Source organism: Betta splendens, chromosome 14 (assembly GCF_900634795.4).
Source record: "Betta splendens chromosome 14, fBetSpl5.4, whole genome shotgun sequence".
In the NCBI taxonomy this organism is placed as follows: Eukaryota; Metazoa; Chordata; class Actinopteri; order Anabantiformes; family Osphronemidae; genus Betta; species Betta splendens.
The window spans coordinates 5,664,543-5,681,558 of NC_040894.2; the positions used below are offsets into that span (position 1 = coordinate 5,664,543).

Consider the following 17,016-nt stretch of genomic DNA (forward strand, 5'->3'; position numbering starts at 1 on the left):
CGTGACGGCAGAGACTCCCCGGTGCCGGTCTCCAGTCGGCTCAGCCAGAAAACTACTTCTGGCTTTAAAACATTATGTCTGGTACAAATGGAAAAATCTTATTGTAGCAAAAGAACTTTATCTAATCTGTGAAACAAAGTGGTGCCAGAAGGACGGTTTGGGCCGCGCTGCTTCTGTCTCATGAGGATTAATGGAGCTATAAAAAAAAGAAATCTACTGGAAACCGTGAGGGCACCCAATCAATGAAGTGAGACTCAACAGACATTGGATGCAGCACAACAACCATACGTACGTCATTTTACCAAAGTTTGGCTAGAAGAATTATTGTTCTTGGAAAGTCCTGACCTTCATACTTTAGTGTAGAAGGACTAAATGAAGGCCCTGGTTTGTGTACTTACTGTAAATAAATAATAAATATTAACTGATCAGCCTTTCATAGTCATGAACAAACCACACAGACCAAATGTTAAAGAAAATACTGTTTAATTAAAAATCTTAATGGCTTAGGCATGACAAATGAACAAGGATATTAAAAAGACAATAAATAAAATATTTACACAGGCAATAATAAAGCATTGCAGACAGCGTTTTAGTAGGCAAGTACTAAAGAAAAGGCTGATGAAAACAGTTAGACCACGTGTTAACCAGCAGATCTGAACCAACACGCCTGCAGTGAGAGCGGAGCCTCTGGCAGCAGCATCCTCACATAGCGAACGCGGCGTCAGAGGGCCGACAACACATTCTTTGTACGTCGACGCGAACCGAGGGCCGATATAAAGGGCAGCTTGCTGCTCTGAAACGCTTTCGACTGAAGGCGTGCGATTCGTTAAAGTCAACAACCTCAGGGAGGTGATCAGTCTTCACTTTACAACTCCAACAAGCACGTTTCCACTGTGTTTCACATCATCCACAGTAATGACAGACATAATGGATGCTGTTAGACGACGCTACGGACAATGATGCTTCAAATTTAGCAATAAAAAATATGTGAAATCAATTTATACTGTAAAATTACAGCCTGACGAACCAGAGTCACTATAAAAACAGCCAACGAGCAGGTTTGTTATAATTCAGTACGTTTTGGTCGGGAAATGGTTTTAACACATACTTTAATTTAACTCTCACATTGATTTTGGCCTAAAACAAAAAGTATTGATTGGACTGAGCTTGTGGAAACGTCCTGTGATGCTCTCTGCATGACGAATAACACCGGAACAAATCAAACTGAAAGTGGGTCCAGCTGAAAAGCTGCTGTGTGTAGGTTCCCATTTCATCTAAGCGGTGGCGGCGGAGGCTCTGTTGTAGCGTCTCTACCGATGTGCAGGTTGTGATGGACAGAAGGCACGTTTACTTATGTATTACTGCAGAAATCACAGGACCACTGATCACTGGAGATCTGTTTGAGAGAAGAATCGCATTCATAGCACTAAAGAGGGGATCATGTTCTATTCTATAATATCACCTGAGTCTACACATAGATCTTATTAGTGTTTCCAAGGAACGTGTCTATTAACTGCAGCAAAGCAGAAAAAGTGAGGGAACACTTACAGACATACAACTACGTGTCTATGTCTCATTATCTTTTAAAACACACGTATAAATAAATGCAAGTAATACAAGCGTGTTCACGCACTTTTCCTGCCGCTGCTTGTATTCTGCCCTGATTTGCTTCTCAGACGCGGGTCAGACTTTGGTGACTCAGATGTCTTTTCATCTTCCCTCTACATGTGCTTGTGATCGTCTGGGTTGAAGTACAAGCCCTCGTGTGGCTGAGAGGATGACGTGAGGTCAGGGTGATGGTGAAGGAGTGGTACCTGGGAGTTACAGCGGCTCACGGACTCTAAACACCTGAGTGAAATCCTCCTCTGTTACTCAGATGATGTTTTACAATTCTGCTGGAGAGTGAACGTCAAGGACTTTGAGATTCAGACCGGCTATGGTCAAACTCAAAGTTGAACATTTCAATGACTCAGCAAAATATTAAATTATTTATAGAGCCTGCTGTTGATGAGAACTATATGAAGAGTCTCATCAAAGAGTGTTAAGGTGCAAAAAAATTAAAAAATAGCTCAGCAACTTCCATAACCTTGGAAACATGAACATTAACAACATTTCATAGCAATCTATCTAAATCCACAGTGAGGGTGTGTCCATCTTGGATCACCAACACAAAATACACCATACTGCCAGAAGCATTCGCTCACCTGCTCTAAACTGAAGTGACAGAGTTCAATATGAGGTTGGTTCACCCTTTGCAGCTGCAACAGCTTCGAGTCTTTTGGGCTGTTCACATGGTTCAGGAGTGTGTTTATGGGAAGTTTTGGTCACACACTGATGTTGGAGGAGACGGCCTGGCTCTCAGTGTCCGCTCTAATTCATCCCAAAGGTGTTCTATCAGGGCGAGGTCAGGCCTCTGTGCAGGTTCACCCACACCAGACTCTGTCATCTATGTCTGCATGGACCTTGCTTCGTGCACCTGATTCCTATTATTTGGATGGGTGAGCGAAGACCTTTGCCAATATAGTGTAGATGCAGATTAATTTACTATCCAATTTAAGAACTGCTCCGTGCCTGAAATGCCCACGAGGACTGTAATTTTTAGAACAGGAGGCTCGTTGTAACAGAACCTCCAAAGTTAGAATAAACAGAAAGTCACTAAATGGAGCTTGTTATATGTAGATGTGAGTACAGTGAGTAGCAAGCGGTAATCGGTAAAGCGGTAAAATCCAAATCACTGGAATGTCTCCGTCATGAATGTGCCACACATCATGAGTCCACACCACCTCCGGTAAACACTCGCCTTTAGCATTGCTTCATTCATCACACGAGTACCTGAGTCCACCTGACAACACGTCACCTTCAGTTCTTGTTTGCTTTAGTGCACAATGTCAATTCCTTCGTTTTGAACCAAGCAAAACTGTTCCGGTGCGAATGTGATGCTAATCTAAACATACATGAACATGTGAGAGCAAATCTTAACTCTTTTCACTTCTGTAGGTAAGTAAGTAAGAAACTAGAGGCGTATACAGAAGCTTTTGACTAAATAAACCAGCCTTCAATATCACCTCAAGAGGCCACAGGAAGTTATGGGTTAAAATGACAATAACTCCTTAAAACTCAACCATTGTTAGTACCACACACAGCACAACAAGTCATGAGAGCACTTAAACATCAGATTAGTTATTTCATTACAGAACCATCACTGGACCTGGAGATGAGAGGAAATATGGAGTCACGTTCAACTCCTCAAACAACCATCGAAGCAGAGCGAGCCGCAGCGACGCGCACACCATGAAGCCCTGCGAACTGCACCGCGACTGAACATTCACATTTATCAGCATGAGCAACACACGCCACGAGTTAGTCACTAATTTCCCCACAAAACTTGTGTCGCTACATACTCGCACGCCACAATTTGCCGAGAAGCCCATAAAGCATCGGACTGGACAGCTGCCAGCAGTGGGACAATGACCTGCTGATTAAAGTCAGTGTAGCTTCAACACTTAGCTTAATGAGAGAATGAACTCAGACTGAGGGGAAACGCTGCCACGGCACGAGCCGACCTCACAGACGTGAAGCACGGCCACGCGACCGGGCCACGCGACCCCGCCTCGCCGCTCCTGGTATGCTGCATTCAGGTCGCTTAGGAGCGCCGGTCGGCCTCGGAGACGCAGCTGCTCCCGGTTCCAGAGTGGACAAGTCGTTGGAACCAACCGACGCTTTCACACTGGCGGAAACGAACCTCAATCTCCAAGTGGCGATTGCAAGTAAACAAGAGATTCTGAGGCTTCAGTGTCACCATCAACATATAGGCAGTCAAAGAAAAAGGAAAAGAAACACCTGCTACAATGTGTTCACTGCAAAATAAATAGTTTTGGGCACTGTCATGACTAAAAATACAGTATATCTGCAATTATCTGACCTGAATGCAGCATTTTTTTGAGGGTACAGCCCTTCAGCCAAGTAGTCGTGGCCCTGCTTGATAAAGGCTATCCATGATAATGGCACATAGTGGGGACAGACAACACAGACAGGATGAGCGTGACGACTTCGACTATGTGACCATGTGCGCTGTGGAGGGGACGGAGACGAACTCGCGCAGTATGTTCTTGGCCGTCTCCAGGTTGTTCTGAGCGATCATCAGGGCCTTCTGGATGTCCTGGATGGAGTAGCCCTGCGACATCAAGCATTCGATCTCCCCGTTTAGGGCCAGGTTTCCGGCGCCGACAGGAGGGAGGGGGGGAGGGGGAGGGGAGGGGGAGGCGGACGACGGACTGGGGAGCTCCGGTAGTGGAGTGTGAAAGTCGCGGTTCACGGGGCGGGGCCGTCGGTCCGAGTTGGCGCGACGTGGGAGAGGCTTGGGGGGGCGTTCAAGGTCGACGTGGGCCGAAAACATATCTGTGATAGGAGCAAAAAGGCAACAGGTGAAGGCAGGAATTGTGTTTACTGAGCACTTGTGTTTCTTTCTGTTAGTTAAGGCTGATTGCTGATACATACTGGCTTCCACTGCACCGTCCATGCTGAGCGTGCTGAAGGCCGATGAGGGACTGCTGATGTCGGACAGCGTCCTCCTGGTGGGGGCTGGAGGCACCACCGGTCTGGGACAGTCATACTCGTAAACATCCTCCATGCTGATCTCCACCTTCTTGTCCAGCGAAACCGAGGCCGGATGTTTAGGCGGTTCTAAAAAACAGACATCAAATGATGGTTGTGTGACTGTAGCTGTGACCTTTAGTTAGAGATACAAAGGTAACAGGTTTGTGGAAGTTCTGTTTTAATAGAACTTCCACTATTATATAAGTTGGAGGCCAATGGTCATTAGCCTCCAGTAACTACACTACTGAAAACATTTAAATTTGAAAAAGTAATTATGTAATTAAATATACCTTAAATAAAAGATTTTGTAGATAAAATGTTAATCAAGCTTTTGTAATGCGTACTTGGTGCTCCCTTATAATATCTGTGTATGTTGTTACCCTGGTCAGAGCCTGGATCTGTTTCAGATGAACCAGCCTGGGCCTGGATATTGCACATGGACTCGTACACTTGGGGGTCCTCAGAGTCACTGTCTGCCACATCACTGCCAAGAGAAGAGAAACTGGTTACTAGTAATGCCATTAACACAGTTTATTCCCGTCTAAAATGTTCCATGTGATAGAAAGGATTTGGGATTTGTTTTGAGTTCGAGTTGAGTTTGGGATTTGTTTTGAGTTTGAGTGATGTGAATGTATTCAGATTGCTTATGTTCAAAGTGGTCCTGCCCCATTACTGAATTATGTGTTTTAGACTCAGTCATCATTTCATCCACAACATTTGCTTCATGTTAGGAAGATTTTTTTCAATGGTAAATAAGGAGTCGGGCACCTATGGACTCTAGAGCCCCCTGGTGGCAAAAACAAGTAAAACTGCTACAAATCCTTGGTAATATCAGAACAACGAACGGTCCCACATGAAGGCTTGCTCTCAACTCTACCTAATGTCATTGTTGTTGTTTGCTTGAGCTGGTGGTGGAGGCACCAAGGAGCCGGTTATCACCCACGGAGAACCAGAGACTGGAAGAGACGTGGGACTCATATACTCATTCTCATCACCGTCAGATGAGGGCTTCTCCCCACTTGTGGGCACTGATGCTGGTAGAGACCTGGCAATATAAAGTGGGGCAGAATTGCTTAAATGAAGCAGAAGCTGAACGTGCACAACTTTGATAACATCTTTCGGAGCGATACATAAGCAAAAATATGATGGGTTCTTAATTGACTGATTGCTGACACATCTTTATACCTTGCCGCCAAACAATACACAGCATTAGTGGCCGACTGGAGTTTGCTTCCATCTCCGCTGGTTCCATTGCTCTGAGAGGTTGAGGACAAGGTTAATGGAGCCTTGGTTGGAGGACGAGGGACCATGTAGTTGGCAGCCCAGATGGACTGGTCAGGAGTGGAGGGAAGAGGCCTTCTCTGCAGCCTGGAGTCCTGGGCTAGGGAGGGACGCTCCGGAGGAGGAGGAGGGGGCAGCTCTCTCAAGGCTGGAGGCAGAGGTAGAGGCTTGTCTCTGTGAGTAGCTGCAATCTGGAGGGGAAACAGGATTTAACACACACTTTCACTTCTGTTCTCTCTTCTTAAAGTATAGTGCGACATCTTTCTAAGTGATAACTTTTTGATTGCTGATCCAAAGCACACACACACACCTTGGGTGTGGCTCCCGAACCCAGTGCACTGTGGGAACTAGGGGGTCTTTGTTGCAGGAGATCCAGACGAGGTGGTACTGGAGGTAGCTGGGACACGGGAGAAGGTGGCCGTTCTATCTGCTCACACACAAACACAGGTCAGTATCTGTCAAAATGATTTTATTTTATTGTTGTTGTAGATCTTACTTTGGAGCAGGCCAGCCTGCTCATGACAAGGCTCTGGTCCTCCAGTCGATCATCCTCTTCCTCATCATATCCAGAAGCCTCTGCTCTGCTGGATCCCTGGAAGCCAGCAAAGGACGCCCCGCTGGCCTTTGGGTGGAAGGGGTCCACTACGATGGGCTCTGTGCCCTTTATCTCACAGCGGCAAAACGGGCAACCCTGACCCTCAGACTCCTGATGCACACATGCAAAAAACAATGTTCATATTTTGTGAGACAGAGCAAACGCTTGAAAGGTAGACGGTGGAAAATCATCTGACTAAGAACAGGGTTAAGTGTGCAATCAGCAAAATAATAAAGACATTAACAAAATGTCTCACCTGCCAGGCTGTCAGACAAGACGTACACATCAGGTGTCTGCAAGGTTCAATCTTCACATCCTTGTCATTCTCAGCACAGATCTTGCAGAGCTGGAAAGTGGAGCCCATCTCACAGTACAGCTCATACTGCTCCTGCAGGTGAGGAACACAAAGAGACAGCGACTCTTCATACTGAACCAACAGAGCTCTCAATTCTTACCGGAATTATTGTTTTCTAATGTTGCTGTTGAATCAAACGTGGCTAAACCTGAGTGACTTTGATGTGGTCTTGGGGAGAAGGTTCACACAGTCCGGTTAAGTCGGGATTCTGCGCACGACCATCTGGGAACAGATAGCTGGAGAAACACCACACACGTCAACTCCTTTTACAGCCAGGAGTAAAAACAACGCAAGGAGTAAAAAGAATTGAGGTAAACTGCAAAGGATGCAAGAGTCCTCTGTGGGTTTGTTATAACTATCAACCATTTTGTCATTTAATATGATGTAACCCTATTAAAATGTTAATGCTGTACTTTCTTTATCCTACTAAACCATCAATTATAATCTTACTATATACAGATATTCTGATGTCATTATAGCAATCTGGACGGTTAACCCATAAAATGCCCCAAAACAAATAAACTGGTGGTGTGACAACATGTGGTATTAGTTCTTACAATCCCTCTCTGTATCCGTCAATAAGCGCTTGGAAGAGCGGTTTGTTATGGGGGATGGTCTGCAGGATGTTCCCATCAGCTGTCACGTAGCCGATTGCCCACTGGCCCAGCCGAGTGCAGCTCAGCCTAAAGATGTAGCTGAAAGAGAGGGAGGACAACCTTAGCCACATGCTGGAAATCGATCTATTCCTGTCACATGCACACATGTTGCTTCTGTAGGTGAGGATTTGTGTAAATGCAGAGACATTAACTGTTCAAGCATGCGTATATACAAAGCAGCAGTTGTCCCACCTGCCAGGTTTGTGGATGAACCTGTGAAGTCGGGCCTTGACCTCGTCATAAGTTAAGAAGGCCATGTAACCAGGATGTGTGACTGCCAGACTGTTCCAGTTCCTTAAAAGAGACGACCACGGCTGCAGAAAAAAAAAAAAAACCTCTGTTAATGACGCAGTAAGTGTTTTAAGCTTTCTTCAGCTTTACTCCCCAGGATATTCAGACAGGAATGTGATCCTGAGAGCCTGCAGCAGTTACACAATTAATGAAGTTGTCATTTTCTGGGGCATGCGTTAATCACATCATCTACCAAAGATCAGACTAGTGAGGTTACTGAATCAACAGGTGGAAAAAGCCCCTCAGTCTGGTTCCTGAATGACCAGATGAGGATACAGAACAGCACTGTGCAAACTCTCCACTAGGCTGATTTACATATTTTAGGTCATACGGAAAAGAAATGAGGAAATCCTAACTTCTGTGGCTTAGCAACCTTCTTTTACTGCGGCACAGTAAAAGTCCACTAAGTGTGCATTTAATACAATGACTTCTCACCTGGAAGAGTCTGGTGAAGATGTCAAACTCAAACACAGAGATGTAGTCATTGCAGGTGAGGTCGATGGTGGACTTGAGGGCCATGGCCTCCAGGCCTGAGCTGATAGGGTGAAACTCGTGAAGAGCCTGACGAAACGTCCTCCATGGCACAATGGTCCTGCATGACGGGAAGAATGGGGCAGGAAGTGGTTACACAGTCATTAAAAGTCAGCTAACAGCTAAAAAGATAGATGCAAATTTCCAAAGCTAATGACAAATTAACACTTTACTAATACAAATTCTTGAAGTACAATATAAAAAAATCATCAACTAAACAGTATTCATTCACTAGTAACCTTTAACAACTCACTTGTCTCCAAATGACCTTCTCCAAAATTCAGCAGCGTCAGCTTTGGTGATCCTGAAGTTGTCGCCCTGAAATAGGCCGTTGGGAAAGATGGCTTTTAGCTCTGCTAGCATGTGGCTGAAGATCAGCGACAGCTTGGTAAGATTCCGCCTGAGAAAGAAAGAAGTAAAGGAGACAGAAATAGATTTAGTAGAAGTTCGAACTTCTCGAGGAAATACTCATCGAGGTGTTGAGATATTTGGTTTCTTCTGGTAACGTAAACATAGAACAACAAATTAGAGTTTTATAAAATTATTTTATCTTCAAATATATCTTTGGTAAATCTTTGATAGATTAATGCAGTTTAGTAAAAACTCTACTAATGACATTTAAAAACCCTCATGACAATTGAAAATAACATCTTTGCAGCAACGTTTGACAAAAAGAAAAGTCAGACTACATCAGTAGAAGGAAGAACTTCTGCTTAGTTATGGTTTTCAGAGGGGAAGTGAAGCTGATTGCAACACTTTACTTGAACCTTCATCACACAGTTTCTGTATGTGAACGGCTCTACTTTCCAATGTACTTATGTTGCCATTCATCACAGTGGTGAAAGGGGCAGAATGACAACAGCATCCTTCCTTTTTTGCAATCGGATATTGCGGTTTGTTAAAACATTTAAAGACAAAGTGGTGCAGTTAAGCCAAAGCAGTGATGGTATGTTAATAATAACCTAGCTGTTATGAACTAGACGGCGACAATGAAATGATTTATTTTGACCACCTTCCTTTAGATGATTGAATGACATCATCAACACTTAAAGCTACCTGGGCTGGGAGTTCTCCTCATACATCCTTTCCTTGGCTTCTTTAAAAAGGCTCATTGTCTGCTTCGTCTTGTTGGTCAGGTTGTCTACCACCACGCGAAAGTACTCATTTTCCCCCAGGATCTCCATTTTGCCTTCGTATCGAGACAGGATGGTGCGCAGATGCTGGTAGGTATCCGGCAGCAGATCCAGGATGTAGGGTGGGCTGTTCTTCAATGCCACCTTAGGGTTCTGGCACAACCGCACTACCTGGAGAAGGAAAAGAAGTCCCCACAGAATGTTAAACATGAAAACACATGAGAACAGAACCTGCACACTTTGTGGCAGGTACAAAGCATCAAACCTTAAAGGCAGCTCCTAGCTAGAACAGACAGAAGCTGCTTCCTAGAAATGAGGGAACTGGCAGTCCTAACTTTAGGGTACAAAACACTGTGGATGATCTGACTTTGAAGGACTATAAACTTATAACAAAAACCTAAACAACCATCCAACCAGTCAAACCATTTATCCAACATAAATGTCTGCGCTGCTGTGAATTTGTAAAACACTGTTGCTCTGTGAGCCTCTTATCTAACATTATGCGGTAACATTATTTTTGATGTTGATGGACATTTACAATTAAGGTAATCATTTGTCAATGTGTCATGTTCTTCCCACCACTAAACTGAACTAAACACTCTACAGACATAAACAGAGTTTTGTTGTTATTTTGAAAACAAAGAGTGACTAAATTTACTGTCCAGTTGACTGCATTTTACAATTTACCGTGCCTCATTTCACAGCATGACACCTTATAATGAATTTATTATACACTCCAGTAGCTGCAAGCGCACGATGGCGATAACATGAATGCTATCAAACCGCTGTTCAGCACATAATCCGATTTTATGGCTCATGTGAGAAACGAGTCCCAACAAGAGAAACAACTTTAATAAATCATTGCGCTACTTTCCACCCAGTGGAAGCGCTGCAAGCGTATGACAGTTTTAAAATCATGTGCCCTGTGACACCCACTCACACTGACATCACACTGTAGGTGCAAATGAAGCGGCGCAGCCACGTCTCTGTGCAGCACAGTGCACTGACAGACACCCATTGTTATACTGTACTCTTCATTTGCTCTGGTCCTATTGATTTAATCTTCTGCAAACTTGCCTCCTCGTCTCTGGTGACTTTTCCTACCTAAGAAAAAGATGAACTACAGTGATAGGCAGCCATAAATATGCTATATAAAAGCCCTGGTGTTTTCACAAAGTTCATGGTAAAATAACAGACTACAATCTCTTTGACCTAATTCACTACAAATGATCCCTGTTAGATAACGAATCAAGGACATCATTGTACTCCAGTTGTGGGGGTTAAATCTTCCTCATGCAGTGGACAGACAGTCGCACAGGGCAAAACTTAGACAAACGTGAACAAGTCTTTGTGTGCAATCCACCTCTAAAGCTACATCTAAAATACCACAGGCTTCAATGCTTTTTGCTAAAAAACTTAGTTCAAGGCCCGTGCAAGCAGCTTTTGCAGGTGATTTTACAACATGAGGAAGCGACAGTGCATTTTATTTCCGCTGATCTGAATCACTGATATCCACCACAAAACTCACTAACCGCTACGTTTCACACATTCTGATCAGATTTTCTGCGTCTATAATGGCACTTTTGATACCTTGTCCATGAGTTTCCAGCATTTCTCCACCATTTTCTTATCGACCACTGCAGGTTGGTGAGGCTGGAGAGGTTGCTGATGAGGCTGAAAGGCGTCCTTCATCAAGCCGATGAGACCGGCGCCCCTCCTCGGATTTCCGGCCATTAAGTCGGACGGCTACCGGGGGTTAGCCCCGGGGCTGATGCTGACAACCGCGAATTATTCCCGACACGTTTTTTCAGCCAACACAACCGCTGTTGTGTGTCCTACTTGTGATCAACACTGGTAATAATTTGTCATGCAGAGTCTGTCCAAGATCGGAACAAAAAGCCTGTGTGCGCGGCGCAGCTAGCGTTAGCAAACATGCTACATTAGAAAAAGGCTTTCTCAGGTCGCTCCGTCGCCAATTACGAGCTTACGACATAGTCGTGTGTTGCCGTGCCTGCTGTCAGACAGACGGCGAGCTCTTCCTGGCGACGGCAAGTTGAATCCCCATGAGGAACCAGTCGGGCTTGTAAAAAACTCGGAGTGTTAATAAGCCACACACAGCGATCAACAAACAGGTTGAGCAGCGGTTCCAGCCAACGACGAGCGAGGGGCTAAAGTAAACACGGATATCCGGCTGCGACCTTCAAAATAAAGGTTGGCTCATTGGACCGAGGTGAACTTGGTTTCAAGTGAAAGATATTTGAGAGTTTTTGTATCGGAATTTTATTTAAAAATGTATGAGCGTCTGAATTGACCTCATATATTCAATATGTGTCCACCAACATGTAGTTACCCTTCGATGGTCCCCTGACACCCAGATTTTGACTGTAAAACAAATCTGTCCTGCTTGACATTAACATCAGAAGATAAAGTGAACAGCATGGGGTCGACTGTATGACATGTGACTGGTGAAGAAGCAGCTCAGCCTGAAATTAGCTAAATTCAGAGCAGTGCTTCTGTACAGACAATTCTTCAAATCCTACACCTCAGCAGCAGTAACACTGACATGCTGCTGTACGATTGGACGACATCTGCAACTCTCCATTATACAGTCACGGTGAATCCTACATGCATGGTTGAACTGAAAAGGTTTATATGACTGAAAATATGTTTATTTTTCTATTAAAAGACAAATATTAAATAGATTGACAGCTGATATGACCAGATATACTTTTGTTTCGGATGATCTGTTTAATAATATTACTAAAAAAATCTGACATTAGCAGTGAAACCTATGCTAGAATTAAATATATTTATCTTTTTTCTTTGGCACCATCTGGTGTTCAAACTGTAAATGACACAACAGGGACCACCTGTTTAAAGAGATATCAGTAGCCCAAATAGTCCAGGATGCCACTGTGGTAAAGCATAGTTTTTCTGCATCATCACTAAAACTTATATTGGAATTCCTTGAAAGCTCAAAGCAATGTCCAACAGCTGAGCTCCCAGCTCTGCTCGCTGTCCTCCAGGTAGGAACTCTGCAGACAGTTCTCTGTAAGTGCTGCAAACTCTGCGCTCCCGAACATGTTCCCTAAGGATGGCGTGCTTCCATCGGTGACGTGCCTCACCATGTAACACCAGTAAAGATCTACGAGGAACACGCACAGCAACCTGGACTTCTTCTGCTAGTCCCAACTCTGGAAGACCCTGCTCAAGAGACATGGTGAGTGTAGTGTCTGATAGCATGTTGATGGTGACCAGGCGCTCACCCCACAGCCAGGAGTCATCTAGGTGTGGATCAATGGCAGAGCCTCGCTCAGAGTGGTATTCCAGATTACACTGCTCCACTGGCTGGAAGTCTGCTAGACTTGGCACTTTCTGCATCCGGACAAGTAGCCTTTGGCTTAATGGAGGAAGTCCACTGAAACTGCCTATTCGCACTTTCTGTTTCTTGAAGTTCACTTTAGGACCAAAGTCCTGCAAAAATAAGAGAAGAGACTTTAACTCCTTCACACTAGAATAAACTAAAGCACGTAACAGCATTTGTATTTAGCAATGTTTAATTAAGAAATGTATAGCTGTTACAGGTGTTGCATATTATAGTGAGTTGGACAAGAAACGGCACATTTGTCATCGGACCATGTGTTCTATCTAACCTGTTTCCTTCGTCCAGACTGGGACTGGTTCCACACATCTTGGTCCATTGTGCTTATCATCTCCTTTTCCTCCTCTTCCGATATGAAGTTCTCCCACAGGAAGATGCCAGGAAAGTCGAAGGACACAGCCTTGGCATATTTGCGTACAGCGAGTTTGGTCTCAGGATCGTAGGTAAAATGATGCACAACCTTCACACGCAAAAATGTTAGCAATGCTGTACAAGACAAAACATACTTAATAATAAATCAACACACAATCAATGCATTTTTTTAATTACATAATCATTGGACATAATATATTTTTTTAAACCCCAATAAACATTTGTTACTTAACATTGTTACTATTTGTACATTTGCACTACCTGGTTCACGGGACAAAATGCAACGTTAGGGTTACTTATTGTGACATGCACTGGTTCCGGACATGCAACGTAGGGTTCATTTGACTGCGGTCAAGTGAGCCGTCGTTCGTTCATCCGTCGTTCAGCCAGCCGCGCTTCAGAAACGTCTTGCGCCCGTATTACGCGCTTTACAGCAGAGCACAAAACACGCTCGTCGCGACTTCCTCTTTTCATAGCGACACGTCTGGTCTGTTCAAAATATTGAAAAATACGAAACAAAATATTGCATATATAGAAAAACTGTCGCCTAATAAAGATCTGTATACTTTTACTGTACTGTAAAATTAAGCATTTATTAGTATTTAAAACTACCATGTCATACTGTGAAACTTTTATAATTAATAACTTAACTTTGGTGCATAGTTCCAGGCTCAGACCACTTTCCCCTTGTTCTACTAGAGGTGTACTATCACCACACAAAGATTCGTGTATTTTTACTGTATAGTTTAGGATTTATTAGTATTCAAAACTACCATGTCATACTGTAATACAGTCAACTTTAATCATTAATAACTTGACTTTGGTGCATAGTTCCAGGCTCAGACCACTTTCCTCTTGTTCTACTAGAGGTGTACTATTACCCCACAAAGATCTGTATATTTTTACTGTATAGTTTTGGATTTATTAGTATTCAAAACTACCAGTTCATACTGTAACTGTATAGGCCGTATAGTCAACTTTAATGATCAATAACTTGACTTTGGTGCATAGTTCCAGGCCCAGACCACTTTCTCCTATTTCTGCTAGATGTGTACTATCATCACACAAAGATTCGTGTATTTTTACTGTATAGTTTAGGATTTATTAGTATTCAAAACTACCAAGTCATACTGTAACTGTATGGGCCGTATAGTCAACTTTAATCGTTAATAACTAGACTTTGGTGCATAGTTCCAGGCCCAGACCACTTTCCCCTTGTTCTACTAGATGTGTACTATCACCCCACAAAGATTCATGTATTTTTACTGTATAGTTTAGGATTTAGCAGTACTTGAAAGTACTATGTCATACTGTAATACAGTCAACTTTAATCATTAATAACTTGACCTTGGTGCATAGTTCCAGGCTTAGACCACTTTCCCCTTGTTCTACTAGAGATGTACTATCACCACACAAAGATCCGTGTATTTTTACTGCATAGTTTTGGATTTATTAGTATTCAAAACTTCCAGGTCATACTGTAATACTCTATGGGCCTTATATTCAACTATGATGATGAATAACTTGACTTTAGTGCATAATGCCAGGCCCAGATTATGTCACTTTTCATATAAAAAACTGTGAGTGAGGCTAAGCACACACACATTAAATCCTTTTATTACCATCTGTTAGGACTCCAAAGTGTGACTTTTAATATTGAAACTAAATGTTTAATGTTTAATATAAAGTCATTGAACAGTCAAAAACTGAATATTTAAGTGTGAAACATACATTAACGTGGTGGAGGAGTTTGTGTGCCTGAATGACCCCGGGAGCTATGTTGTCGGGGGGTAAATGCCCCTGGTAGGGTCTCCCAAGGCAAACAGGTCCTGGGTTGGGCTGAACTGGAGGAAGTGTCCGGAGAGAGGGAAGTTTGGAGTTTGCTTAGACTGTTGCCCCCGCGACCCGCCCCCAGAAAAAGCGGTTGAAAATGGATGGATACTGAAATCGTTATTTGTTCTCATTAAACCATTTCCCATGTCTGGAGTTTGTTTTATCAAAGTTATTGCCGTCTCTGTTCTTACACATTGTAATATCTAGTTTTGAACACTAAAATGTAAATACAAAATGTATATAACCAAATATTCAGGATTAGATTTAATGCAATTATTCTCTCTTCACAATAAAACAATAAAAAAGAAAGTTACACACTACACTGTTTGTAGTGCAGTACTTATTGGTTTTATGCTTGACTGTAAGGGCCATATTTCAGCATAACATGGTACTACTAAAATCCTAAACTATACAGTAAAAGTACACAGATCTTTGTGGGGTGATAGTACATCTCTAGTAGATCATGGGGAATGTGGTCTGAGCGTGGAACTATGCACCAAAGTCAAGTTATTGATCATCAAAGTTGACTGTATTACAGTATGACATAGTACTTTCAAGTACTGCTAAATCCTAAACTATACTGTAAAAATACATGAATTTTTGTGTGGTGATAGTACACATCTAGTAGAACAAGGGGAAAGTGGTCTGAGCCTGGAACTATGCACCAAAGTCAAGTTATTGATCATTAAAGTTGACTGTATTACAGTATGACATAGTACTTTCAAGTACTGCTAAATCCTAAACTATACTGTAAAAATACATGAATTTTTGTGTGGTGATAGTACACATCTAGTAGAACAAGGGGAAAGTGGTCTGAGCCTGGAACTATGCACCAAAGTCAAGTTATTGATCATTAAAGTTGACTATACGGCCTATACAGTTACAGTATGAACTGGTAGTTTTGAATACTAATAAATCCTAAACTATACAGTAAAAATACACGAATCTTTGTGTGGTGATAGTACACTTCTAGTAGAACAAGAGGAAAGTGGTCTGAGCCTGGAACTATGCACCAAAGTTAAGTTATTAATTATAAAAGTTTCACAGTATGACATGGTAGTTTTAAATACTAATAAATGCTTAATTTTACAGTAAAAGTATACAGATCTTTATTAGGCGACAGTTTTTCTATATATGCAATATTTTGTTTCGTATTTTTCAATATTTTGAACAGACCAGACGTGTCGCTATGAAAAGAGGAAGTCGCGACGAGCGTGTTTTGTGCTCTGCTGTAAAGCGCGTAATACGGGCGCAAGACGTTTCTGAAGCGCGGCTGGCTGAACGACGGATGAACGAACGACGGCTCACTTGACCGCAGTGTTCATTTGACATCTGTCTGATCTCTGATGTGCATGAGCTTACGATTTACGAATCATCAAGCACATTAATTAAGAGAAGTAGGTGTGAATGTACCTTTAGCGCAAACGTGGTCTATACAAGGAGGCTAAATACAGAGTTTACTTTTAGTCGTACTGTACCGAACCATGACCTTTTGATTAAAATTGAAAATTGTCCTGCGACGGCACCGGTAGCTCGTAAAGGCTGCCGTTAGCAACACTTAGATCAGCTGTTCCTACTGTGGTTTAGTTCCTACTAAAACCACGCAAAAAAAACGATTCCAGCGAGAAATGTTTACCTTGGGTCCACTGGCTTCTAACTGGCCTTTACCCCTAAAGCTTTCGCATATTAAACACGTTCTAATGCCTTTACACCCACATGACACACCGTCACTGGCGTCCGGAGCCCTCATCCTGCATCTTCTTCTCTGGTAGTTGTGCAACCTGATAAAATGTGCTATCGCCTCCTAGCGGCAATATTGAAACAAAGTATTCGTTCATTATTATTATTTCAGTTGATCAAACAAAACAGAGCAATCAAGCTGATATGATAAAAAAATCAAAAGCAGAAAAATGTGCCTTGGGCGAGTTACAGTTCAACTTCACTCAACCTTGAATCTGAATGAGGAAATGATTTATGCCTGACAGTTAATA

General features: G+C 42.8%; 2 protein-coding genes across 5 annotated transcripts; both read right to left on the reverse strand.

Moving 5' to 3' along the window:
* Positions 1-466: 466 nt before the first annotated feature.
* Positions 467-11,574, reverse strand: LOC114869982 (E3 ubiquitin-protein ligase CBL-like). Of its 2 annotated transcripts, XM_055514446.1 has the most exons (16): positions 11,029-11,166; positions 10,379-10,542; positions 9,362-9,609; positions 8,559-8,705; positions 8,210-8,366; positions 7,676-7,797; positions 7,385-7,522; positions 6,976-7,063; positions 6,729-6,860; positions 6,374-6,583; positions 6,188-6,304; positions 5,782-6,068; positions 5,474-5,641; positions 4,977-5,080; positions 4,498-4,683; positions 467-4,398 (listed from the first exon to the last, which is right to left on the reverse strand). In XM_055514446.1, exons 2-16 carry the CDS (start codon positions 10,454-10,456, stop codon positions 4,055-4,057), a joined length of 2,526 nt encoding a protein of 841 aa, XP_055370421.1. In that variant the 5' UTR covers positions 10,457-10,542; positions 11,029-11,166; the 3' UTR covers positions 467-4,054. The 2 variants fall into 2 exon arrangements, with proteins under 2 accessions (XP_055370421.1, XP_029030392.1); XM_029174559.2 differs by lacking the exon at positions 10,379-10,542 and having other exon boundaries at positions 11,029-11,574.
* Positions 11,575-12,085: 511 nt separating this feature from the next.
* Positions 12,086-16,982, reverse strand: alkbh4 (alkB homolog 4, lysine demthylase). Of its 3 annotated transcripts, none has more exons than XM_029174570.3 (3): positions 16,662-16,982; positions 13,092-13,280; positions 12,086-12,912 (listed from the first exon to the last, which is right to left on the reverse strand). In XM_029174570.3, exons 1-3 carry the CDS (start codon positions 16,773-16,775, stop codon positions 12,391-12,393), a joined length of 825 nt encoding a protein of 274 aa, XP_029030403.1. In that variant the 5' UTR covers positions 16,776-16,982; the 3' UTR covers positions 12,086-12,390. The 3 variants fall into 3 exon arrangements, with proteins under 3 accessions (XP_029030403.1, XP_029030404.1, XP_040929765.1); XM_029174571.3 differs by having other exon boundaries at positions 16,751-16,976; XM_041073831.2 differs by having other exon boundaries at positions 13,092-13,306; positions 16,662-16,801.
* Between the last annotated feature and the right edge of the window lie 34 nt (positions 16,983-17,016).